This window comes from Eptatretus burgeri, chromosome 5 (assembly GCF_056783735.1).
Source record: "Eptatretus burgeri isolate ZD-2024b chromosome 5, Ebu_testis_v1, whole genome shotgun sequence".
NCBI classification, from domain to species: Eukaryota; Metazoa; Chordata; class Myxini; order Myxiniformes; family Myxinidae; genus Eptatretus; species Eptatretus burgeri.
This window is the reverse complement of record NC_140965.1, coordinates 46,565,303-46,592,877: the sequence shown is the minus strand read 5'-3', so window position 1 is coordinate 46,592,877 and position 27,575 is coordinate 46,565,303. Positions and strand designations below refer to the sequence as shown.

At 42.8% G+C, this 27,575-nt stretch overlaps 2 protein-coding genes and 1 pseudogene across 9 annotated transcripts in view; all 3 read left to right on the top strand.

The window, feature by feature from the left end:
* Window positions 1-4,813: 4,813 nt before the first annotated feature.
* On the top strand, window positions 4,814-8,080 carry LOC147026368 (uncharacterized). The gene is given in 2 exon segments (XM_085880323.1): window positions 4,814-6,662; window positions 6,665-8,080. Coding segments are annotated over 2 exon segments (3,252 nt in total). The 3' UTR covers window positions 8,068-8,080.
* Window positions 8,080-11,232, top strand: LOC147026367 (uncharacterized; annotated as a pseudogene).
* Window positions 11,233-16,496: 5,264 nt separating this feature from the next.
* The window catches only part of LOC147026365 (uncharacterized), a 98,475-nt gene continuing 87,396 nt past the window's right edge, over window positions 16,497-27,575 (top strand). For 5 of the 8 annotated variants that reach the window (XM_085881733.1, XM_085881732.1, XM_085881731.1 and 2 more), the window contains exons 1-2: window positions 16,673-16,789; window positions 18,908-19,123. In XM_085881733.1, coding sequence (XP_085737859.1) covers window positions 16,768-16,789; window positions 18,908-19,123 — 238 coding nt within the window. In that variant the 5' untranslated portion in view covers window positions 16,673-16,767. Of the gene's footprint in view, window positions 16,516-16,608; window positions 16,790-18,907; window positions 19,124-27,575 lie in introns of those variants that run through there. The other 3 variants (XM_085881736.1, XM_085881735.1, XM_085881729.1) reach the window with 2 other exon arrangements.

The following is a 27,575-nucleotide window of genomic DNA, read 5'->3' as shown; positions in this document are numbered from 1 at the left end:
GGTGGTTGTTCAGTAGAGATTCGGCTTCTGCTTGGCTCGGGTTAGGGTTGAGGCTTTTATGTCAGCTTCTTGCTTCGGCTTGGCTTTTAGCAGGCCTTTGGGTTCTGCTTGGCGAGGGTTGAGACTTTTGGTTCAGTGAGCTTCGGTTCTGCTTGGTGCGGTGGAGGCTTTTGGAAGAGCTTTTTGCTTCGGCTTGGCTTTTCAGCAGACCTTCGGGTTCTGCTTGGCTCGGTTCGCTTTTTGGGCTCTGGCTTGGTTCGTGTTGAGAGAGGCTTTGTTCATCAGAAGAGAGTTGAGCTGGTTGCTCGGCTGGCTCTTCTTGGTTCGTGGAGCTCTTTGTTCTCCGCTTGGTTCCCGGCTTGGTGCGACTCATCGGCCTCATCTTGGAGGTGGTTCTTCGAGATAGCGACGCATCGATGGGAAGGATCGGCGCCTCTTCTCACCAGCACGTGTTTGGAAGCATGAGAGGATTTGCTGGAGCTCGGGAAGGATCGTGGCTCACGGCAATTGGATCCAGCTCGCTCTCGCTGGAGCCCGGGTCCGAACAGCTTGAAGAGCACACGAGGTGGAGAGGTTCAAGATAGGTTCTGGGTTTCAGCTCATCTGTCCTCCGAGCTGGAGTCCGTTATTAAAGGCATCAGCCACCATTTCTTGGGTGTGTGTGTGTGTGTGTGTGTGTGTGTGTGTGTGTGTGTGTGTGTGCGCGCACGCGCGTGTACGTGTGTCCGTGGGCCCGTCTAATAAGTAGGAAACTGTTAAGTGCCTGTGTTGTCTTTGTTTCACATTGGAAGAGAACTCGGCTGTAGGATTTTTTGCTCGTGTCTTTTTCCCCATCCCCCCATTCATTGCATTGCCTGTGTTCAAATTAATGTCCCCATTGTTAAATGTCACCCGCTTGTTGCATCCCTTCCTCTCATTGACTGCCATGGAGCGTTCGGAATGTTAGCTGGTTTTTAACACCGATAAGATAATCGGGTCCGACGGGACTTAGCGATATATAACCACTCGGCAATCGCATACGAAACGAGCTGCGTAAAGCGGCTCGTTTTCGTGCAGGTCCCGTTGAGGTGTAGATCCCCGGCATTTCTGTCTGCGCGAATAATTAGGTACATCGATAATTCGGCGATTGACCCTGTAGCGCGTGGACAGAAGAGTTGGCTGATATATGGTGTTATAAAAACACCCGTAGCTGGTTTTCGGCATTGATCCGGAAGCTTCGACTGGATTGCTCGTTCGGTGGGCATGTGCGGCCGCAATTGGGCTGAGGCAGTCGTCCACATACCGAACGGGTGAGAATCTTCAACAATATATATAGATACATATATGCATATATATACTGCTCTGGGAAAAAAATAAGAGACCACTCCAAAAAAAATTTAAATCAGCATCTCTACATGTATGGCAGCCATTCCATTCCAGTGTCTGTTGAATTCCAACACAGGCACACCTCATTCTGCTTAGTGAGGTACTGATTCGGTGATCACCTGAACCAAATCTTATTTAACAACGAAAAGTATAAATACCACTGCTCTGGTCATCACTATCCTCTTGCCATAGGACCAGCTGGATGGCAAAAACAGTGCCAGTAGTACCTAAAAGTAATTGGAATCAAAAAAATAACTATTGACCATGCCAAAAGAGTTGAAAAGAAAATTTTGAGTGAGGAAAAGAAGGGTTCAATTCTGGCTTTACTGGCAGAGGGATACAGTGAGCGTCACGTTACTTCCATCCTTAAAATTTCAAAGACGGTGGTTCATAAGAACAAGGTCAAGCAGCAGACATTGTGGACAACAAAGCTATAGACTGGCAGAGGGCAAAAACGACTTTCCACTGACTGGGATGACCGCCAACTCATTTGAATGTCCCTCAACTGTAGGATGACATCAAGTGGCCTACAAAAAGAATGGCAAACAGCAGCTGGGGTGAAGTGCACGGTGAGGACGGTTCGAAACAGGCACCTAGGGGCAGGGCTGAAGTCGTGCAAAGCTATAAAAAAGCCCTTCATCAATGAGAAGCAAAGAATAGCCATGCTGAGGTTTGCAAAAGACCATAAGGATTGGACCGTAGAGGACTGGAGTAAGGTCATCTTCTCTGATGAGTCCATTTTCCAGCTTTGCCCAACACCTTGTCGTCTAATGGTTAGACGGAGTCCTGGAGAGGCCTCCAAGCCACAGTGTCTCACACCCACTGTGAAATTTGGTGGAGGATCAGTGGTGATCTGGGTGTGCTTCAACAAGGCTGGAATCGGGCAGATTTGTCTTTGTGAAGGACTCATGAATCAAGCCACGTACAAGGTTGTCTTGGAAGAACACTTGCTTCCTTCTGCTCTGATGATGTTCCTGAACTCTGAGGATTGGTATTTCCAGCAGGACAATGCTCCATGCCACACAGCCAGATCAATCAAGGTGTGGATGGATGACCATCAGATCAAGATCCTATCATGGCCAGCCCAATCTCCAGACCTGAACCCCATTGAAAACCTCTGGAATGTGATCAAGAGGAAGATGGATGGTCACAAGCCATCAAACAAAGCCGAGCTGCTTGAATTTTTGCGCCAGGGAGTGGCATAAAGTCATCCAACAGCAATGTGAAAGACTGGTGGAGAGCATGCCAGGACGCATGAAAGCTGTGATTGAAAATCAGGGTTATTCCACAAAATATTGATTTCTGAACTCTTCCTAAGTTAAAACATTAGTATTGTGTTGTTTAAAAATGAATATGAACTTGTTTTGTTTGTATTACTTGAGGTCTGAAAACACTGAATCTTTGTTGTTATTTTGACCAGTTGTCATTTTCTGCAAATAAATGCTCCAAATGACAATATTTTTATTCGGAATTTGGGATAAATGTTGTCAGTAATTTATAGAATAAAACAAAAATGTTCATTTTACTCAAACACATACCTATAAATAGTAAAACCAGAAAAACTGATAATTTTGCAGTGGTCTCTTCATTTTTTCCAGAGCTGTATATAAGCATATGTGTTTGAGTAAAATGAACATTTTTGTTTTATTCTATAAACTACTGACAACATTTCTCCCAAATTCCGAATAAAAATATTTTCATTTGGAGCATATATATATATATATATATATATATATATATATATATATATATATATATATATATATATATATATATATATATATATATATATATATATATATATATATATATATATATATATGTGTATATATGTGTATATATATATATATATATATATATATATATATATATATATATATATATATATATATATATATATATATATATCTTTATATGGAATTTATTTGATTAGGTGAGCTTGAATTATGATTCGTGTTTTAAAATTTCATCAATACGTTTGCCATCCATTTGGTTAAAATCCAGGAAAGTAAAAGTGACCGCACACCAAGGCAAGATGTTGACCATAATGTCAAGCGGTCATTGTCAGATTGACTTTGTATTCGACCAATGATTAATAAATGGTCCACATTGAGGCTTGAGGGGGAGATTTAAAGTTGTGCAGCTCAATGGTCAATGCAATCTAAAACGTAAAGCAATGGCAGCCTTTCTCTCTCGAATACCCCATGGAAACAGTTCAAGATATTCGAGAGAGACACCAACTGAGTCCCAATTTTAATACATCATGAACTTTCCTCGAAATTCATGATAGCCTTGTACAAGTGGTAGTTTGCCAAAGTGTGTGCAAATGACAAATAACTGGTGTACAAAGTACACACTCGTCAGGCAATACAAATGCCTTCTACAAAGCACCAGCCGGCATGAAGGGCAAGGAAGTAGGTGAGAAAGCCCAAAATCGATTGCAGAATTCTGAGCTGAATGCATCCATCACTTCTATTGAGGTTCACTACTAACCTGCTGAAAGCATGATCCATGGCTGGTACAATGAGGAAGACATGATTCAATGGACATGTTGTGGTGAGAAAGATCCTGGCTTTGTGAGAGAAAGGATTAAAAAGAGCACATGTTGATGTGCTGTAAAAATTTGTTCGAGGTTGAGAAACGAGAACAGAAACGAGAATTGCTGCTATTAAAACATTGCCAACGGTAACATCTCCACCTACTGGGTGATATGGGCCACTGAACAGTGCAGGTGTTTGTCAAAGGAACAGTAAAATAGTCAAGGAAAAAATCATTTTTGCAGAAAAAAAGATTCTTGAATAACAAGCACTTCATTGTCTTCTTGATCTGGAGACATGAACTTGAACGAACATATGTTGAATTAACTCACTATAGTATTATACTGTACTTTTAGGCCATGGGCTACATGTGGCTACCATGCACCCCCCCCCCACCCCACATCTCAATGAACCTATGTTTTTCTGAATCCCCTGGATGTGCTGAATAAGAAATCGAATGTTAACATTGAAAATATAGGGATGCACTTCCGGTTTTGACGCTATAACTAATGGTACCCTAAAAACCGCTAATCGCTGCTCCGCGTTGGTCATGATTTCTATGCCTCATCATATCAACTTGTAGAATGGCTCAATGAAGCTCAATGTTCACTTGTGATATACCAAATAATAGCTGATGCTATTCTGCTTATTTTCATATGTCTGATAAGTTGTTAGAATACATATTGCCTAAATCACAGTCATTTGAATGACCATACCCCTATCCAGGGATATTCGCGCACTGACTGACACTTTCATGTTTCACATTTTTTATTTTACTGATAAGTTTTGTTTTATATGACAGAATCTAGTACTCAAAGAACAATTAATTAAGCTTGACAAGTAAATATTTCCACTTTGATATTATTCTACAATTCTTTCTTGTTTTTATATTTTCAGATTGCACCTGAATGATGTCTAATTCATCAGACCTCGGTGAAGAGAATGCGTCTCCCCCAAAGCGATCAAAGGGTGGCCAATGTTCTAGTTTGCTAGTGTGCATTGTGCATGTCCCAGGATTACAACATGGACCATTGCTACAATTATCTGCAAATGAGGATGGTTACCAAATATTGGATAAATTGAAAGAGATTCGTGATAAGAGACTCGCCCAACATGCAGGTTCTGTTCACCAGATGAAGGACACGTGTAATCTTATTCCTGATGTCATAAAAGAGCACCATCATGGTTATCATAGGGTGTGTTATCAGCGTTTTACCATGAACATCAATCGTTTGGCTACACACTCAGATTCACGAGAACCATCATGTTCCTGACCAAGCAGACGCAGTTCAGCAGATCATATGTTGTTTGCACCAGACTGTATTTTTTGTAATTCTGAAGGAAGGAAAAAAGTTAAAAGCAAGGGGGCGTGGACTACCGAGGGCATGAGTAGCTTTATTTCTGATGGTTGGCAAACAATTTTAGAGATAGCCGAGAAGACAAATGACGAAAAACTGCTCACACGGATTAGATGCCAGGATCTTATTGCATGTGAAGCCAAATTTCACAAGTCGTGCAGGACAAAGTACCTACAGAAGCCAGATAAGTGGAGAAGTACCAATGTCCAGAACAAAGATAAGCAAGTTCAACTGACGGAGGCTCGTAATCATGCATTTCACGATGTGTGTGAAGTAATCGACACTGATGTTCTACGAGACAAGAATATGGTGAAACTAACTGATCTTGTCAAGACATACATAGCCAGCTTGGAACTCACAGAGTTCGCAAATCCAAACTTCCGTGGAGAAAACTTCAAAATCAAACTTGAGAAACACACAGAGTACAAGGACAGATTGGCCTTCTGCAAACTGTATTCCTCAGCAAAAATGCAGTCCTATATAGTATATAGTTCTGACATTGATGTGAACAATGGAGTCCGATTAGCATATGAGCTCGCTTCGACAGATATGATACAAGAAGCTGGAACATACCTGCGTTGGGTGATTTTTCACAGTTTTGCTATGTCCAATGAACTAAAATGGCCACGAACTGCTCAAGATCTTGGAGATGTGAAGGATATCGTACCATCACAACTCGAGAAATTTCTCAGCTATGTCATGGGTGGAAAAGCCACCACTCGTACATCTAAGTCACATCGACTGGTATACTCAATAGGACAAGACATTTGTCGAGCAGCTACCAATGGTGAGTGGAAACTCCCAAAACACATATTGATATGCATGACACTCTGCCACCTGTTCAGGAGTGAGCGACTGATCACCTTACTGAATCGAATGGGACATTCAGAGAACTACTCATTTTCATTGGAACTAGAAACAGCTCTCGCACAGGCTGTGGATGAAACTTCAAATTTGTTGTCAACTCAAATCATCCGATCTCCAGATGCACCTTCTGTCTTTCACTCTGAATTTGACAACTTTGATCAACTACTCAATAACCTCACTGGAATGGGATCAATCCACACTGCCCATGGTATCATGCTGCAGGATATAGAAGGGAGACCAGAGGACCACGGAGGTACCCGTGTAGAAATACCATCCATTCCATGGAATATGACAACAAAACAACACTCTCTAAACATCCAATCATCTGAATGTCTTCCAGATTGTTATGTCACCCAGCGTAGGAGTCCTCAGATAACGATTGAGCAGCGAACATACCCCGGTGGTGAAGATGCCCAACACAAAGCCAGAATCAACCATTTCTTGTGGATGCTGATACGACAACAAAATTGTATGTCACAACAAGTACCTGGATGGACAGGATTCATCTCAATGACTGGTCAGAGACCCGAGACTCTCACTACCCTGTCATAGCTCACCCCATTACTGACTATAAAACAGTACAGGAGTGTTTACGTTATGCTGAAGAAGCCACAAATGAAGTCAAGCAGAGGTACACCACCACTACGTTTGACTTGGGGGTATGTATGAAGGCTTATCCCCTCGTTTGGAACAACCAGGTCAGGTACGAGAAGCACATCATCCTCATTGTGACGTTCCACCTGATATGTGCCTACATGAAGATGATTGGAAAGAAGATGAATGGATCAGGGCTCTCTGACATACTGTTGGAAGCAGGCTTAATAGTATCTGGTTCCATCGAGGGTGTGCGGTCAGGGAAACACTATGACAGAGCAATGAACTGCCACAAAGTCATGCCGGAATGTCTAGAGAGACTGCTTTCACAATATCTGGCAAGCCATAACGAAGCTGATGTGTTTGCATCTCCAACAGAACAATCAAAGAAGGTTCTATATGATATCACACATACCCCATCTGAGGAAACCATGAATACAGCACTTGCAGACAAGGAGTTGAAAAGGTACATCGAGGGATTTATGCAATATCGGGATGATTCCAAGACAGGAAACCTTGGTATAACTGCTCAATTGTGGGTATCATACATGGACCACGTTTGGCTGGTGTTAACACTCACACATGCTGTGAAGCACAATGACTTCCTTCTCTACGCCCATTGTCTTCATCTGATGTCTGACTTATTCTTTAGTTTTGGAGGACAGAACTATGCCAGATATCTTACATTCTTCTCTTTGTTCATTGCAAATATCGAAATATCCCATCCAGGAGCCACAGAGTTGATGAAGAGAGGTGCAATCAGTGTTGCTTGTTCTTTCATTCCTGGAAATCGATGTGCCATTGATAAAACCATGGAGGAAACATTCATGCATCATGCCAAATCCCATGGCAGTGCAGGTGGAAGTGGTGCTAGTGTGTCAGGTGTTCTGGCCAATCATGATGCCTCCCAACGTTGGGTGAGAACAACACATGCCAGATCACAGTATGTGAACACGACGCTCAGTATGGCTGATATGTTGTCGGGATCCACCGAAGGAATCAAACACCGTGATTTACATCCTGCAGAAGTATTGAAAAGTGAAAAGCTGGTGTGCAGAACAATGGAGGCAGTGGAGACTTTCCTGAATCCGTTCACTGGAGATAATCCAGATCAACTGCTGATTCTCTCATCAGGTGCTGCTGCATCATTAGCTGTACAGAAAGATGTGCTCCGTGCAGAACAAGCAGGTAGAGAGGCAAAGGAAGTGTTTATTGCTTCACGTCTGGAGATTGGAAAGGACTTCTTTGAGCCAGTAAAGCGCATAAACCTAATGACTCAAGGAGACATGAGTAAGAAAAGCAAGGTAAAGACAACAACGAATAGAGTTGTGCAGTACAAACAATAAGGAAATGTCGCCTTCCAACTCCTCATGAAATCCCAAAGCCAAGGTGTACAACTGGATCTTAAGGAACTGATGACATACCCATTAACTCCTGTGCCATACAGTATAGGGACTGCTGATGGTTTCTTAGCAAAGATGGACAAGTCTAAGGCGTTGCGTCATCTCACAAATGGTCATGAGGATGCTGCGGTACCCCAATCAAGTGAAACACTAGTAATTCATGATGGTAATGCTGTATTCTACTACATGAAAGAAACACCAGGAAACTTCAGCCAGATATGTTCCAAAGTGTTTGATATAATGCCACCGATAGGTGATGTTGTGTTCAGCACAGACTCCTACATGCCTAACTCTGTGAAAGCAATGGAGCGACTAAGACGAAGTTGTGGTGAAAAACTGATTATCAAAGGGGAGAACACGAACAAACCATCTGACTGGAAATTGTTATTGGGCAATGATGTCAACAAGCAACAGTTTATTGCACGACTCACTCGACTCTGGAGCCAAGATGCATATGCCAAGAAGCTACAAGGAAGACAAGTGACTGTAATCTGTAAAGGCACTGCATACCCCCTGACATCTGATGATGGTCTGTCAACACATAGAAGAGAAAATCAAGTCAACCCAGGAGGAATCTGATTCACGTATCATACTATATTGTAAACATGGTAGTAGTCAGAGTTACAAGTACTTGAGGGTGAAGAGTCCGGACACTGATGTATTCTTTATATTTCTCCACTGTGCACCCACAATCGGTGATGTCACCATCTTGTTTGACACTGGCACTGGAAACAAGAAAAGACTGCTAAATGTGAGTGATATGTCACGAGGTTATACCCAGCAACACTGTACAGCTCTGATGGCACTCCATGCATACAGTGGATGCGACTCCACAAGCACCTTCAAAGGATTAGGAAAAGTGAAACCTCTCAATAAACTATTGCAGATGCCCAAATTTGTGTCAGTGCTTGCTAGGCTGGGAGACTCCTGGCATGTACCTACAGAGCTCGTAGACGATCTTGACGAGTTCACGTGTGCCATTTACGAAAGGCCGCGCATGCGCAGAGTTGACGAAGTGCGCTTCCTTCAGATGAGCCAGTTGTGTGACACAGATAATGACACATCAATCAAAACTTCACACAACATTGATATGGTTAATCTATCTCCATGCCAAAAATCATTAGAGCAACATATCAGGAGTTCTGGTATGTTGCTCTGGTATCAACATATGTTGTTCTGGTATCAACATATTAACAACATATCAGACATGAAATCCTTCCTCTTCTCCAATGGCTTGATTTGCGATCATCAATTTGGTTTCAGACCAGGTCACTCTACGCTGGATATACTGCTTCTGCTCTCCCATCAATGGATGGAGGTCCTCAATGCCAGAGAGGAAATCCGAGCCGTATCCCTGGACATATCACGTGCTTTTGACACAGTCTGGCACCCTGCCCTACTCACCAAACTCTCTTCCCATGGTATCCAAGGCCATCTCCACTCATGGCTCACAGACTTCCTCTCCTGTCGCAGTCAACGTGTGGCCCTAAATGGAGTTCTTTCATCCCCTCTTCCTCTCCAGGCTGGAGTTCCTCAAGGTAGCGTTCTGGGCCCTGTTCTTTTTCTGGTTTTCATCAATGATCTCTCTGACTCTCTGGAAAATACTCTATATCTCTTTGCTGATGAGTCCACCCTCTGCTGTACCATCTGTCATCCCTCAGACCGGCAAGCAGCAGCTTCTTCGCTCACTGCAGATCTGTATAAAATCACAAACTGGTCCAACACATGGAACATGTCTTTCAATCCAGACAAATCTCACACTCTCACTATGTCTCTTCGAAAGGACCATTTAGAACCCCCCCCCCCCATCCACTTTCTCAACAATCCTCTGGAAGAAGTCTTTTCTTTCAAGCTTCTGGGTCTCACTATCTGCAATGACCTTTCCTGGGAAAGTCACATTTCCAACCTCGCCTCCAAAGCCAGTCGCCGACTGGGAATCCTCCGTCGCGCAAAGTCCTTCCTCGGCCCTCTTGAGCTCCTGACCATTTACAAAGCTTTTGTCCATAGCCTGATGGAATACTGCTCTCCCCTCTGGGCTGGTGCTCCTGCCTCCCACCTTTCTCGGCTTCACGCTGTCGAAACCAGGGCATTTAGGATCATCGGCATCTCCCGCAATGAAGCTGAGTCTTTGGGCCTCTCACTCGATCACCGCAGGTTGATCAGTGGTTTTTGTCTTCTACCATCTCCTCTCCAGCCTTGCCCCCCCTGCTCTCTCTGCGATTTGTCCCCACCACATTTCCACAGGGCGCTCAAGGTCTGCCAACAATCCCTTTCTGGTAAAACTACCAAAATCACGAATCACTGCTCACCTTCACTCTTTCATTCCTCTTTTTTCCCGCCTTTGGAATAAACTCCCTCACTCTATTCTTTTCCATTCTTCCCTCCAGGCTTTCAAAACAGCTGTTCACCACCACCTCTTATTATCCCCCATCCAAATCCTCGATCTTCTCTACCCCCGATAATCCACCCAAGCCCACTACCTTCAATTCCCCTAATTTCCTTCCTGAAAGTCCTTGTGATGTCCATCTTCTCTTCCCCATGTTCCCTGTCCCATCCCTCTCCCTTCCACAGATCTCCTAATGTGTTTGTTCCCCACTGTTTTGTCCCTCCCACTCCCGCCCCTCTTGTCTCATGCCCCCTTTGCTGTGCATTGTGTGTTAGCTCTCATACGAGCCTCGACAAGGTGTACAAAAAAAAGAGTAAATTACCAGGTTGGAATATGGAAGAGAGCGCATATCACTGATCCTGATATCCCTCTGGCTTCTGATGGCCATGGTTGGACAATGGTTGATTGCAAAATGGAGCCGTTATGGTATGTTGGAGATGTACTTCCACAACAATTAATTGATATTGTTGAAGGTTCACCGACTGATGATGAGGACGAATCAGATGATGATGGTCTACTTCCTGCAGGAACAGACTATCCTGCTGGAGACAGTTCAGACAGTGATTCTGATTAAACCTATGTCTGAACATTGATATTTCAAATGTGCTTATTAATGAGAGGAGTGTTGCATGATTACAATTATATAACTACATGTACCCATCAAGGCGATGATTATTTTGTTGGTGCTGAATTACAAATAATAATAACACAATTACAATGTACGCGCGAGAATCAATCTTGAAAGTGGGGTTTGGACCAACTTTCAGCATACACCAACAAAGCTTAAAATGTAATTTCGCAACTTATTATCAAGGTGTCTGGCTAATATTGGTATTAAAATAATTATTTTGCCTACTACAATGTTATTGAATGATTTTTAAATTGATTATCTTTGCCATATTTATCAGTAAAATAAAAAATGTGAAACATGAAAGTGTCAGTAAGTGTGCGAATATCCCTGGATAGGGGTATGCTCATTCAAATGACTGTGATTTAGGCAATATGTATTGTAACAACTTATCAGACATATGAAAATAAGCAGAATAACATCCGCTATTATTTGATATATCACGTGTGAACATTGACCTTCATTGAGCCATTCTACAAATTGATATGATGAGGCATAGAAATCATGACCGACGTGGAGCAGCGATTAGCGGTTTTTAGGGTACCATTAGTTATAGGGTCAAAACCGGAAGTGCATCCCTATATTTTCAATGTTAACATTCAATTACTTATTCAACACATCCAGGGGATTCAGAAAAACATAGGTTCATTGAGATGTGGGGGGGGGGGGTGCATGGCAGCCATATGTAGCCCATAGCCTATTTCATTTTACTTACATTAATTGAAGAACCTTATCAGAGAGTGCACGAAAACTCTCCATGTAGGGATGGCGCAGAAGAAAATGTTGGTCCCACCCGCTATGTCCAAAACTAAAGTTGGAGTATCTTCTCCAAAAAGTTACTTGGGCTCCATAAGAGACCCAACCTGGTCTGTTCAACTGATCATCGAGGTAGGGATCACTATTCAGTACTCCAGATCATGGCAAAAGCAAAAATTATGAGATCAGTCAAAACCAGCAATTTTCTTTTCACTCATCATCATAATACTGTTACGGCTGTGGAAATTCGCAGAACACCATAAAGGTCCGTAGTTCAGTTAGATCGATAAGTCTGTGTTCAGTTAGATTTCCCCACCGTTGTTTAATGGGAATTATTCATGTCACAGGGCTGTGATCCTTTGAGGTAGGTTTTTCTTTTTCTATCGTTATTTTGGACCAACCATACCTCAACAACCAAATCACCACAAACAACATCGCTCCCCTTAACCACAACGCCAACCACGCCACCATCACCGCAACCACGATCGCCTCTACCGCCCACCACAACCAAATCGCCACCACTAACATCATTCCCAAACGACCACAACCAAACCACCACCACGTTAGCCCCTTTTCCTCCCCAACCGTCAACAACTCCACACCACAAACATTGCCTCACCTTCGTTCCCAAAACGACGCCATCTTTGTGCCAGCAGCGGCGGGATCCGATCAAACGGCATCGCTGCAGGGAGAGACAAGGGTTCTCTCGCCGTGCAGCGTTGGTGATTTCAACCACGTCGGCTCGCTCTCTGGGAAGGGTCAGAGGTCAAAGGCTCGATGATTCCTACCACGTCCACTTTCCGCGCGGGGTCAAGGGTCAGAGAGCAAAGGCCAAATCCCGTCCCCCCCGGCCCTATATAAGGGCGAGCAGAACGGAGCTTCGAGGCAGTCTCGAGGGATCGGAAATCCGAGTGGAGCCCACAGTCTGGAGGGGTCGGAGAGCCGAGTGGAGCCTGAAGTCTGGTCGGGGAAGGCCAAGGAGCTGCGTGGAGACCACAGCCGGGGAGAGCTTGCCAGCGCCAAGGCAGTCCAAGGTGATCGGACCTCGGCGCATTTCGCGCATTGCTGAGGAGCGGACGGGGTCGTAAGAGCATCAACTCTTATCGAGCATCAACTCTTATAGAGCATCAACTCTGACAGAGCACTAAAAGACCCGTTCGTTCCTCTCAAACCGCGTTGCCGGCCGGGGCCCGGATCACCTCGCCTTGGCAAGGCCGTAATCAGGCGTGGCTGTCCTCATGGCCATGGGAAACAGACGTCATGACCTGCCCATCGTCGCAAGGCCGCAATCAGGTGCGACTGTCCTAGTGGCTGTGGGAAACAGACGTCACGACCTGCCCATTGTCGCACCACGAGGGTACGGGTAAGCCGCATCAGTCTCGCGAGCCCATTTGATCAACCAAGGCTCACGCACTATAAAGGTCCACGGACCCTGTCTGCCACTCTCGTCTATGAGAGTGGCCCTTTCCTTCCTTTTGAGTGAATCTTGTGGCGCCATGTCCTGACAAGTAGAAACTGTTAAGTGACTGTACTAGTAATGAACACAGAATGCTTCGATAACTTATAGATAAGTTATACCAACGATTGATTAGCGTGTTTTAGGCGTCCACAACCTATGCCCAACGATAGTCTAACGTATGCATAGCGTGGCAGCGTATCGTCGACGATTACGTGAGGTTTTCTATTCATAGGATGCAACTTCACTTTTAATAAATGCCTGTCACTCGCCTATTGTTTTTGGACGCTGGTGCTCTGCATTTGAAATCGTTTCCATTGAACGAGCTAAATTGCTTTCACTCGACTATTGAAATGATTTATACTGAACGATTTAAATAAATGGCTGTCACTCGCCTATTGTTTTTGGACGCTGGTGCTCGGCAATTGAAATCGTTTCCATTGAACGAGTTAAATCGCTTCCACAGCACTGCAGTCACGGCACCAACAGCAGCAGGCTCAGTGCCAGCCTCATCCCAGGCTCAAGCGGATCCCTGTAGAAGGTGTACTGCTTGGTTATCCTTGGACCCACTCTGGCTTGCAGCTTGTCGAACATCGCTGGGGGCATTCGCAGGAAGTTGATGAAGGATGCATGGTCCTCGTTCCGGAGTTCCACCATGAGCTGGTCATATATGCCGTAGTGGCGTCGCCTTCCAATCCATGGTCTGACCCAGTTCCTTCTCCTTCGTTCATGTCTTCTTCTCCCGGCTCTATTGGCATGCAACTGGTGCAGTGTCAACTCGATGAGGTCATGTTGATGTTGGAGGACAGGTAGGTATTGTCGTCTCAGCCTTGCCGTATCCTCCATCTCTCGGAATGACATGGACAAAAAGACGGGTTCCTCCTGTGAAGCCACTTTTTATATACCAATTCCCCTAATTGCTGCCAATACGCCATTATACGGTATCTGTGAGTTAGAAACGTGTTCAGTAAGTTCTGTGGTCGTCCTGAAGACGTCAAATACGTCTACATATGTATTTGTGCGAAGGACATGCTTTACAAATAATTCCCAAGCACGTTACTCATAGGTTATAAATAAGTCACGGGTACCTTAAACATTAATTTGACGTGTTTCGACGTATGAGGAACTTTCAAGTAACGTGTTGCGAAGTATGAACAACGTTTGTGTAGCGTGCTTACAAAACGTTACTCATAGGTTAGAAATAAGTTTCGGGTACGCTAAACATTACCTCGACGTGTTTCGACTTATGAGTAACTTACAAGTAACGTGTGTCGACGTGTGTCAACGATCGCATAACGTGCCTGCAAGGCCAGCGTAGCGGAACATGTGAGTTATACGCCGGCATATGTCGTAAAAGTTCAAGCATGCAAAAATTTGAGGACAACCCAAAAGTACAACGTTTAAAGCCAGCGTACTCCGACATATGGCAGTGTTTTTCAGCGTGCTCTTAACGTATACAAAACGTACCCATAACGTATTCGACGTGTGCCAGTGTTTTAGACAAATTTTTCATAAATCGGCATACGCTGGCTAAATCGTCAAGGTGTGACAGCGGATTAAGGTCAGCAAAAGGAATACCAGCTTACTGGTAACAGGGGTCACTGCATCAGTGGCACAGCTGTGCCCCCAAACAATGATGCAGCCAAGCAGACACAGGCTGCACATGAATTTAAAAAAAAAGAGGTCAAAGGTCAGAGATCCCATTAGGTACAAATTCTGTTACCTTGTGACCTTGTCACCTTGTTTACCTTGTTTTGTGAACCAGTAATGGGGTTTTGACCAAACTTGATATTAGTATATGTTATGATGCAAAGATGAACTAATTAGATTTCATCATTAAGACATCAAAGGTCACAGTCCTTGACAGGTTTTCATTACCGTGATAACCTAACAACGGTTCAAGGGATCTTAGTCAAACTTTGTATAAGTATGTATAATGATGTATACATAAACTGATTTATTTATGGGCTCAAGAGATCAAAGGTCAGAGGTCCCGTTCGGTCAAAATTCTGTTATCATGCTAACTTGGGAACCAGCAGTGATAGGATTTTGACCAAACCTGGAAAAGTTCCTGTACATAGTATATTATGATGCAAAGACGAACCGATCAGATTTTGGCATCAAGAGGTCAAAGGTCAGAGGTCGTATCAAGTAAAAATGTGACACTTGAAAACAACTGAAGGGATTTTTAATCAAACTTGATTCAAGTATGTATAATGATGTAATAATGTGGGTGGAGGTATATCGGTCTACGTCGAGACGTCGAAGAATGCCCTTCTCATTTTTTAATATTTTGAAAGGCCATAAACACACACACACACACACACACACACACACACACACACACACACACACACACACACACACACACACACACACGCACGCACGCACGCACGCACGCACGCACACACACACACACACACATATTTTGTGTGTCGTCAATCTCCATAGGCGGCTTTCAGAAGGTGGAACAGAGTCCTTCCAGTAGTCCCGGGGGTTTAGAGTGAGGAGAAGACCCCAATTCTCTCTGTGTACACGTCTTGTATGGTGCCACCTCCATGTGGGTTGAGCCAGGTTTGTGCTGCTTCATACTTTATGTAATTAAAGTGTTTGTATTTATCAGAATGAGCAAGTTTATAATTTGATAAATACCAGCAAAGAGCCCATCCTTATTGATTAATTAACTGATTGGTTATTGGTTAATCCCACCACTTTTATCATGTCTATTAGGTATTTTCTGATGACTTGTCATACTGGCTTCCACCAGGTGGTGCTGCACAATACACATTTACATAGAGAGAGTTAGGGTGAATAGAGATCTTCCCCCACCCTGAACCCCTGGGTTATGAAGTTTTTTTTTTTACCTTCTAAAACCTTCCTCTGCACCTCTAAGTGCAACCAGCAGTTTTCAACTCATTCCTTCCAGTGGTTCAGGAGTGCATATAATGAAAATATATACATTTAAGAGGATGTTGTGAGAGAGAGCGCACGCACGCACGCACACACACTAAACAAGTAATATTGTAATATGATTACTTCATAATAACTATTCTTTTTTTTTCTCTACTTTAGAAATTGTGAACATAGTAAGGAATACAGTACAAAAAAGTGCCTGTTATCCTTGACCAAGATGCTCCAACAAAGCTATTTTGGAGGCAATGAGAGGTGCAGGTTGGTGGGATTGTGGGATGGGTGATGGAGGGAGGGAGAACAAATAGCTAAACTGCACTGCCAAAGCCAAGATATCGCAGGAGGGAAGGAACTATCTCCTTATGCCCCTATCTCCCCCTCCCATTTCCTCCCTCTCTGTTGGTTGGGGAAGGCGTGACTGGCGAAGAGTACGTGGGGACATTGGGCTTGTCTGTTCTGTGCACGTGGTGACAGTGACTTGAAGTCCCTGAAGTCCTCGGGCCAAGCATGGAGCTGAAAAAGGGGGAAGGTAAGCCTCAGTTCAATCCCATCCGATGCATGTTGGTTCTCATGTAAGCAATTTTTACCTTTCTTCCTCTCAGCCTGACTTTCGGATATAAGTTGGCAAAATTTACTTTACTATGCGTTAAGGCAACCTCTCAGGATTGCTTACTTGTTTCCACCTTTCTAGTTCACCCTTTTCTCATCTCTGCGCTGTCTCGATCCAGACTTATCATCTTACTGCCTTTCCTGTTTATTATTTCTATGCAATAACTGCTTTTGTGGTCAAGTTAAAAAACAAAGAAGAATATGTTACCTGTTTTTCTTCGCATTTTTTTGTTGTTGTTAATGTTTGTTTTTTATTGTTGACCAATTGTACACAATGCTTTCGCTTAACAGTTATCCTTAAAGATGAAGTTTTCCACTTTATTGTTAATGCAATGGCAATGCGACGCTTGACCATTAAGTAGAGGGCCCAGCTGAGAAGTAGAAAAATTTGACAAGGATGATTGTTCAGTTATAGGTCAAAATAATTGTGAATCGATTACAGATTGAGACATTCAAGACAAATTATTAGTAAAGACTATGGGGGTAGAGGGAGTGTCTACAAATGAGATGCTCATGATAGTGGAAGATGTGTAAAAGGAAAGACTATTGAGATGTGTAGATATAAATAAAAAACCCCTTTCCATGATTTATTATCAATTATACGTAATATACTTTTATTGAAGAATAAAACGACTGTTGGCATACCTTTGACTTGTATGCTGATTGTAGAACTCTTTGAATGCTCCTCGTAGGTATAAAAATAACTCCACTGTTGATGTTCCTTTTAACCCCAGACTTTCCCATTGACCTTTATTTTATGTTATTTTGACAAAAAATGGATTTTGTGAAAACTGCGAATCCAACTGGTTTAAGCATGTAAAATTAGAAATGAAAGAAAAATATAGTTGCAAGTTTGTTTTTATTAAAACCTTGCAGAGAGCTTGTGTAATCTTTGCTTCATTTACATTATACTGCTCTGCTTTACGAAGTGTGAAGCTGTCTCCTTTGCCAAAAGTTGGCCGAAGGTAACCCTTTACCTTTTGTATCATGCAACAACACTGCCTTCGTACGATATGCTATCTGCTCTACTTTTGGAATGTCCAAGCATCTGATGGGCTGCAAGACCCCAAATATAACTTTACTCTGCACAGCTCTGTGCTGTTCAGTGTGGATTGCTTTGCAAGCTATGAAACAACAGACGCAATCTTGCTCTAATTGTGAGATGCGAAACTTGGTAGTAATGACGTTTTAATGAACGATGGTTTGGTTTTATTTCATCAAAATAAATGAACCATCTTTGTCTTTGGTTTTAAACGAGTTTGTCAAAGTTTTCTGTTGTCAAAGTTTCATTGTGGAGATTTCTTGCTGATAAAGACTTTTGAGATTTGGTGAATAGGCAATGAAAAGGTTATATTGTTGACATCTCGAAGATAATTTTTTTTAATTTGGAACTCTTGAGGATACGAGTGACAGCCGAGTGGCACGCTGTTGAACTGCAGCACTGGGAGCCTACAACGTGGAATGGCTTCTGCTCAAGTTGGCTACCTTGTGTAGGCCCAGCGGAGTCACCACTAATAGCTTGCTCACAGTGGCTATGTAACCATAAGAGGGCAGACACATGGCAGAGCAGAGGGGTGGGAGTTGCTGGATAGGCTTGGCAAGGTGCTGCGGACAAGTGCGCTTGGTGCATTAATCTTGGCCGTCTGCAAGAGGCTGTGTATGCATTCTGAATATAAATGTAAACAACACTTTTTTGATTTAAACACACTAAACACTTCATTTCAGCTGTATTTCCTTCATGTCATATTTACTGTCAATACTCCATGCATAAATACCCTTCAAAGATATTGTATCGGTGCATATAAATGGGCCTTGTCGGTGATTGGCTGAGAAACACATATGATGTCATTCACATTTTTTGGAACATATGACATCATGATGGTGACATCAGCATGGACTTGAACTCAGGCCAAGGCTTACAAGGTTTAATTAAATATATATCCATCTCATCATGAAGGGCAATGTTCATTACAATACAGGTAAAGCTAAGGTTATTGAGGTTCCATATTGTATTTGTACCTGTGGTGACTGGTTGCAGTACCCGCTGGCATGCCACTGATGGATGGCAAAGAAGTTGTCGGAGTCACCGGTGGAGGAGGAAAGCGAGTTGTGCGCCGTGTCGTACGGAAGGTTGTGGAAGGGGGCAGTTTACTTCGCTCACCCTCGGTGTGGTGCCTTCTTCTCGCACTAACGTTCACCTGGTCGGCTGTGGCTGTCGTCATGTTTGAAGTAGTCGACGTGCATGATTTTCTGGGTGAGTTTAGGATCAACGTCGATGACACCATTTGATAGTGAATCAAATGCAGGTGGCGGCACAAAGCCATTGATGTTAATCTAAGAGGACATAAATAAGATGTTTAAACTGTGATGGCATGTTAAGTTGACTAAATATATACCACATAAAGAATGCATCACACAACAAATTCCAAGATGTCTCGCTGAAGCAAAATTCTCTTACTATCTGGACCTTACTGGATAAGTGTCTTCACTTTAACTCTATTTAATGCAGTCATCAATAGCTGGGCCTTTGTGAAGGAATGCAGATCAAGAATTGTTTTCCTTGAGGGATTTTTTTTGCCATACTAGGTCACAATCATCAGTCAAGTGGTCAGAGTTTGGAACATCCATATTTAAAAATGAAGACACCATCAGCTTAATTCATTTCCTAAGCAGCTGGTTAAATCATTGCTGGGTGGTAGCTGTGCTGCTGAAGCAACAGCTGGTATAGATACACAGCACACGAAGTTCAGGTCTGACATTTTGACCACCAAGCGCTCTTCATCTGGAACTGTGCAGGTAACTTGCACAGATCTGAATTACTCTCGTAGTATCCGGGGATAAAAGAGGAGTCGGGGAATTGTTCTGAATGGAGTTGACCGATGGGAAAACGGGTCTTGGAGGATGAAACACAGGCTGAGATGGTTTGCAGTAGTGATTAACAAGTGGGTTGACCATTAAGATGGTGATGTCCAAAGAATGGTGGAAGCATGGTTGCGCTCATAAGCAAAACAACTTTATCGATAATCAACATTTTAAAGCTTATTTGGTAGAAAAAGTGTGCATTGAAACTGATTGTTTAGAAAAATGGAATACAGGGTCAAAGGGACCTTACTTATTGAATGATCACTTTTTTATATCATGTCGAGACTCATATAAGAACTGACACACAGAACATATAACAAGGCATGAGACAAGAAGGGTGGGAGAGGGAAGCACAAAACAGTGGGGAACAGAGACAATAGTCGATCTGTAGAAGGGAGAGTGATGGGACGGGGAACATGGGGAAGAGAAGATGGACATTACAGGGACTTTCAGGAAGGAAATCAGGGGAATTGAAGGTAGTGGGCTTGGGTGGATTATCGGGGGTAGAAAAGATCGAGGATTTGGATGGGGGATAATAAGAGGTGGTGGTGAACAGCTGTTTTGAAAGCCTGGAGGGAAGAATGGGAAAGAATAGAGTGAGGGAGTTTATTCCAAAGGCGGGAAAAAAGAGGAATGAAAGAGTGAAGGTGAGCAGTGATTCGTGATTTTGGTAGTTTTACCAGAAGGGGGTTGTTGGCGGACCTTGAGCGCCCTGTGGAAATGTGGTGGGGACAAATCGCAGAGAGAGCGGGGGGAGGGGGGGCAAGGCTGCAGAGGAGACGGTAGAAGACAAAGACCACCGACCAACCTGCGGTGATTGAGTGAGAGGCCCAAAGACTCAGCCTCACCATGGGAGAGACCAATAATCCTAAATGTCTAAGTTTCCACAGCGTGAAGCCAAGAAAGGTGAGAGGTGGGGGCACCAGCCCAGAGCAGAGAGCATTACTCCATCAGGCTGTGGTCAAAAGCTTTGCATGTGGTCAGGAGCTCAGGTGAGCCGAGGAAGGACTTTGCACAACAGAGGATGCCAGTTGGCGACTGGCTTTGGAGGCCAGGTTGGAAATGTGGCTTTCCCAGGAAGATCATGGAAAGAAAAGACCCAGAAGCTTGAATGAAAGGACTTCTTCCATAGTATTGTTAGGAAAGTAGATGGGGGGGTAGGGGGGAGGGGTTTCCAAACGGTCCTTTCAGAGAGACATATTGAGAGTGTGAGATTTGTCAGGATTGAAAGACATGTTCTACATGTTGGAAGAGTTTGTGATTTTATCCAGAGCTGCAGAGAGCGAAGAAGCTGCTGCTTGCCAATTTGAGGGATGACAGATGGTACAGCAGAGGGTGCAGTCATCAGCAAAGAGACAAAAATACCGACATATCTACACGCAGACAGACACAGAGACTGATTACAATGGCCTCTCCCATCCCTTTGGTCACAGTAAAATTGGATCAATCTTGTTTCTTTTCTAACCTTATAAAACGTAGTGAGCAAATTGTTTTTTTATTAGCCCAAAATGCAGCAGAAGATGGGGTTTTACAATCACTTCTGTGTGTCTGTGTGTCTGTCCAGGCCGTAACTTTTTCTGGCTTTTTACAGCCCATTTTTCAGTTAATATTTGAGCTTTTGTCAACAAATTTTCAACAATGCTTCCTCATGAGAATATGAAGAAGGCAAATTAATAATCTGGTTAAAAGGTCAAAGGTCAGCATCACATAAAATCATCTATTTTCATCCAATTGACTTGAAATTTCAAAAAAATTATCATTTGAGCTTTTGTAAGCCGTACTTTTTTTACAATTTGAGCTTTTGTCATCGAATTTTCAACAAAGCTTCACTATGTGAATATGGAGAAGACATTATGAATTTGGTTTATGCCATGACATGCCATGGTTCATGCCAAAATCATGACATAAAATCGTAACTTTTATCCCATTGACCTGATATTAAATTATCATTTGAGTGTTTGTTATCAAATCTTCAACAAAGCTTTATTATTCGAATATGGAGAAGATAAATTAAGAATTTGATCAAAAGGTCAAATGGCCCGTTGAGCATATTATATGGAAGAAAAATAATTCTGAAATAAAAAGCAGACGGGCTTTGCATTTTCAGATACTTTCTCGTTTTTTTTTGTAGCCCTCGCTGTAAGTCAGATCACCAGCCATAATCGAAGTAACACATCTCGAGGCATTTCTACCGTTGCCACTCAAGGTGAAGTAGGTTATGTTTTCACCCCTTTCTGTCTGCTTGTTTGTCTGTTTGTTTGTTTGTCTGTTTGTTTGTGTGCAGAATATCTCAAAAAGTTGTGGACGGATCAGGATGAATTTTCGTGGATAGGTTCGGTGTGTGACAAGGACTAACCGATTAGATTTTGGTGAAGATTCAGTTCCAGATCCGACTACTAGAATTTTTTAAGTGATTCTTCACCATTTGAAGGGTGAAAACGATATAGCACGATATCTCAAAAAGTTATGCACGGATTCGGATGAAACTTAGTGGATATGTTGGGTGGGTGACAAGGAAGAATTGCTTCAATTTTGGTGAAGATGTGAATACAGATCCGGATCTGATAATTTTCTAAGTGATTTTTCACCATTGAGAGATGGGGCTAAACTCATATATAGCATGATATTTCAAAAAGTTGTGGACGGATTCGGATGAAACTTGCTGAACAGGTTGGGTGCATGACAAGGAGGAATTGGTTCGATTTTGGTTAAGATCTGAATATGGATCTGGATACGAGAATTATTTAATTTTTTAAGTGATTCTTCACCATAGAGAGATAGGGCCAAAAACAGTATAGTGCTTTCCATCCATCCATTGGGACCATACTCTGGACAGAGTGTTGGTGCTGCCAAAGCAGTCTCCTCGGCTATTGGGTACATTCTTGGAGGGTCGCTACTCTGACACAGGATACTCGAATGGCTCAGTCATCCGAGCAAGCTTGTACTCATTTTTCCGACCTTGGAAGGATGACAGGCTGAGTCAACCCTACCTGGTATTAATTCAACTCAGGACCCTCGGATCCCAAGCCCATTACCTCAACCATAAAGCCAACACCAGGCATATATTGTACTGTATCACATGATATTTCCAAAATGTAATGTGCCCGATATGTTCTCGTGTATCAGGCATTGTATGGCAGAGGTATCCGCTCTACCGAGTGCCCTTCTAGTAGATACTGTATTTGAGATCGTTCTTGCATAAATACTCTTGTTAACTAACGGTAGGACAGCAGTACATTTAGGTGTTTTGTAATAAAATGCATCACGTTTTAACGCAGGCGATTTGAAGATGCGTTTTTCTGTGCTTTATGTGTTGGGAATTTAAGATCATGCAAAAAACAACAAAAGCCTTGATTATTATTTTTATTTTGTGAAAAACCCATCATGCACCTTCTGACCTGTCATCAGATTTAGCATCAGCAACCATATTTTACAAAACATATTGCTTGGTCAGACTCAGCCTATGTAATAAATACCTCTAATTGGACGATCAACAGAATGGTCTGATATGTGAAAAGGATTTTTAGATTCTGAGCAACGGTGACCTTAAAAATGAGCATGCAGCAAAAAACAAGTTGGGAAATGCTTGTACCTCGAAATGCTCACAAATGTTGGACCTCTTAATTATGTTTTACATGCAAAGATATTGAGGATATAAATGATAAAGACAGACATAAAATGTTTGTTAGCAGATTAGGTATGATGAAAGCTGTCTTGGCGAATTGCTTATTTTATTTTCAGACACAACTAATGACTAAATGTATTATTGTGAATGCTCAAAAAGGCAGTTCTCCTTGTGGGCTACAAAGTTAAAGACCGATGCTGCCTGGGCTATTTAATATCATGTATATATGTGAAGACCATCTGCATTGCATCCTTAAGGAAGTCAAAAAGCCGAAGTAGCACATGGTTTATACGGTAGGTTTATGCAAGCTGTCGAGGCCAAGTCATATATTTTGAGCCGTACATGTCTGTCTAGATTTCGTATCAGATCATCATATTAAAATATTTTTTAATTGATTAATTGAACCATTACAAAAATATAATGTTGACTTTTTAGGCAGAGTCCCAGACGTTGAAACAATATATTCCTGTGGGTTTTAATAGTCCCAGAAAAGGTGCCAGTTGACCAAGTTGTGATGAGATGTAGGCATGGCTGTGCTAATCCGTCATAAACAAAAAATAATGACCTTGCAAAAGCATTGATTGAAAACTCACAAAGATCTCTTCATTAGATTTTTTTATTGTAACCCACTCAAAATGAAAATTATATCAAAAGTTTGGGACCTTTGTTGAAAGCAGTCTCTGACAAACAAAGTGCTCATGGCAAAGCACTCAACATGGAGAGGCCTTATATGTAAAGTCCTCTGGGGTTCATTGCAGTAATGGAACCCACTGATTACTCAATGCTATATGCCTCGTGTTCAAGAAAATACATTTTATATAGACATTGGGGTGCAAAAGTATGAGTGCACTTAAATCATTGCCAAGCTTTCTTAAATCACGATTCCAAACACAAATTTGTCATAATATTGAAGATATGTATCCATATTCTTAAATTTATTATAGTTACTGGGAAGAGAACCCATCCCAAGTGATGGGAAGGGTTTAAGACCAAGTTAAACTATCAATTGAAATATTATTTCATGGACTTTTAAAAGGTTAATTGTGTTACAATCTTGGTTTCACTCAGAACCAAAGCGCTGAGTTACCTTATATCACCCAGCGCAAAATGGTGGTGCAGCAAAGGGCAGCGGTGTTTGGACACGTCTAAAAAGAGGGCAAAACATCCTGGTTGTGAAATAAAATTTGGCATCAACATTACTCATGCCTGTTCTCATGTCATTTCAAAATTGAATGGTGAGCTTTTCAAATGCAGTGCGAGAAGCAGCCACCATAAACAGGAGACAGATGAACACGCAGGCACCAATGTTCACAATATATAATTGATGACTTCCCTTCCAACGAATTTATCACAGAAAGAGAACATTCGGCAGATGAGGCCTGCACAATGGTTGTCAACATATGTCAGTTTTGGATACAGAGCCGAGGCTCTTGGAAGAGCTGGAACACGAAACAGATCAGGATGCAACAGAACAAAAGGAACAGTAGTGAGAGGGTGAGGGGACACCATCAGTGGAGTTGTAGGACAAAATAGATGACGAATTGGACAAACAATGGCAAAGGGAGGAATGGGGTACACAGGATCGATACAGAAGGAAACTTCTTCCTCCCTCCCCCTCCCCCACCCCCCATCCTACCTATCTCCTCCTCTGTTTCCCTCCCATCTTTCTCCTCTTCTTTTTCCCTCCCCTATTTCTCCTCTTCTCTCTCCCTCCCCTATTTCTCCTCTTCTCTCTCCTTCCCCTATTTCTCCTCTTCTCTCTCCCTCCCCTCTTTCTCTTCTTCTCTCTCCCTCCCCTATTTCTCCTCTTCTCTCTCCCTCCCCTCTTCCTCCCTCTCCTCCTTCCCCCCTCTCTCTCCAGTCCACTGTCGCTTTCCCGCTCCCCTCTGTCCCTGCTGCTCGCCTCTCTCCCTCCTGCTCCCCTCTCTCCCCCATCCCCTCTCTCCCCCATCCCCTCTCTCCCCCTCCTCTCTCCTCCAGTCTCACTCTCCCCCACTCCCTTGTTTCTCTCCAACTTCCCTCTCCCCCCCCCTCCCCTGGATTTTAAAAAAATACATCATCAAGGCTCATGAAAGAGCAAGAACTCAGAACAGACAATGAAGTTCATTGCAGCAACAAAAGGTTATAGATTGCAGTATGTCCGATTAATTAATGGGAATGGGAAATGGGAATGGGTCAAAATATTAGGCAGGATTTCTTTGGTGTGCTTCAGGTATAAATGCAAAATGCACACACATGCAGTGTATAGGCACAAATCACAGTCTCAATTGTTCCCAAAATATAATAAACAAGTGAAAAAGGACATTAAATGTCATAGCCCCCATTGTTTTAGTAATTTTGCTGTTTGGAGTTAAAGGGCTAGTTCATATTGATGTACAACTAAAATGGCCACCAGTCTACCAATTGGCCATATTTGACCAGATCACAAAATAAAGGGAGGTGGATGTGTATGCCATCATGCACTGTGCTTGTGCCAAGCTTAAACAAAATCGGACCATGCACGCCTGAGGAATGGTTGGGGACACATTTAAGTCACAAAATGGCTGCCAGTTGGCCATTTTGGATCTGATCTCGAAAATAAATGATGTACTTATGTAAACCATCATTCCTTATCTGTGTGCCAAGTTTGAATAATTGTGGTAAATGCATGTCTGAGAAATGGTTGATGACATATTCAACATCAGGTATTTTACAACTAAAATGGCTGCCAGTTGGCCATCTTGGATCTGATGTCGAAAAAAAATGATGTGCATCTGTAAACCATCATTCATGATCTGTTTGCCAAGTTTGAATAAGATTGGTAAATGCATTTCTGAGAAATGGTTGAAGACGTGTTCAACACCGGGTTTTTTTTACATGGTTGGGGATACATTTAAGTAACTAAATGGCCACCAGTCAGCCATCTTGGATCTGATCTTGAAAAAACAGATGATGTACTTATGTAAGCTATCATTCATTGTCTGTGTGCCAAGTTTGAACAAGGTTGGTGAATGCATGTCTCAGAAATGTTTGAGGACGTGTTCAACACCGGGTTTTTTTACAACTAAAATGGCCGCCAGTCAGCCATCTTTAATAGTATCCTGAAACAAAATGATGTGCTTATGTATACCATCGTTTCTTGTCTTTGGGACAAGTATGAATAAAATTGGTCCATGCATGTCCGAGATATGGTAGCAGACGCACACATGCACGCACACATGGACACAAATGTCGAGATCAAATCCATAAGCTCCCATTTCAGACGAAGTCCAATGGGGGCAAAAAAGAATGCATACAGTGCATAGGTACAAAACGCTGGCTTGATTGCTCGATGCCTTGAAAAAAACAACTGTATCATATGCATATACACTCAGTGCACATATCATTAGGAACACCTTCCTAATATTGAGTTGCACCCCGTTTTTCCCTCAGAATAGCCTCACTTTGTTGGGGCATGGACTCTACAAGGTGTCAAAAGCATTCTCCAGGGATCGTGACCCATGTTGACTCCAATGCTTCTCACAGTTGTGTCAAGTTGCCTGGTAGTGGATCTCTACTCCGAATACCTCGTTCCATCTCATACCACAGATGCTCAATTGGATTGAGATTTAGTGACTGGACAGGCGACTGCAGTAAGCTGAATTCACTGTCATTGTCGTGGAACCATTCCTGGACAATTCTAGCCTTGTGGCATGGGGCATTATCCTGCTGAAGAAATCCATGAAGGGATGCACCTGATTGGCAATGATGTTCAAATAGCTCTTGGCATTCAAATGTTGCTCCACTTTTATCAATGGCCCAATGTGTACCATTAAAGCACACCCCACACCATCACACCACCACCACCAGCCTGCAATGTTGACACAGCATGATGGATGCATGTACTCATGTGGTTTTCTCCATACCCTAGTCCTCCCATCAGGGTGAAACAACAAGAACTGGGATTCATCAGACCAGGCGATGTTTTTCCAATCCTCCAGTGTCCAGTATTTTCATTCCTTAGCCCACTGCAACCGCACGTTCTTCTTTTTTTTTGCTGAAATATGTGGAACTCTGTACGGTCATCGGCTGCCATATCCCATTTTTTGTCATGCTATCACAAGTTGTGCATTCCTTTATGGCTCTTTCATCACCAATGTTGGACTAGACTGTCAGTTGACTTATTGTAGCCCGTCTGCTCTGCACAATTAGTGTCAGCCTCCTTTAGCCTCTCTCATCAATGAGACATTTTCGAGCACTG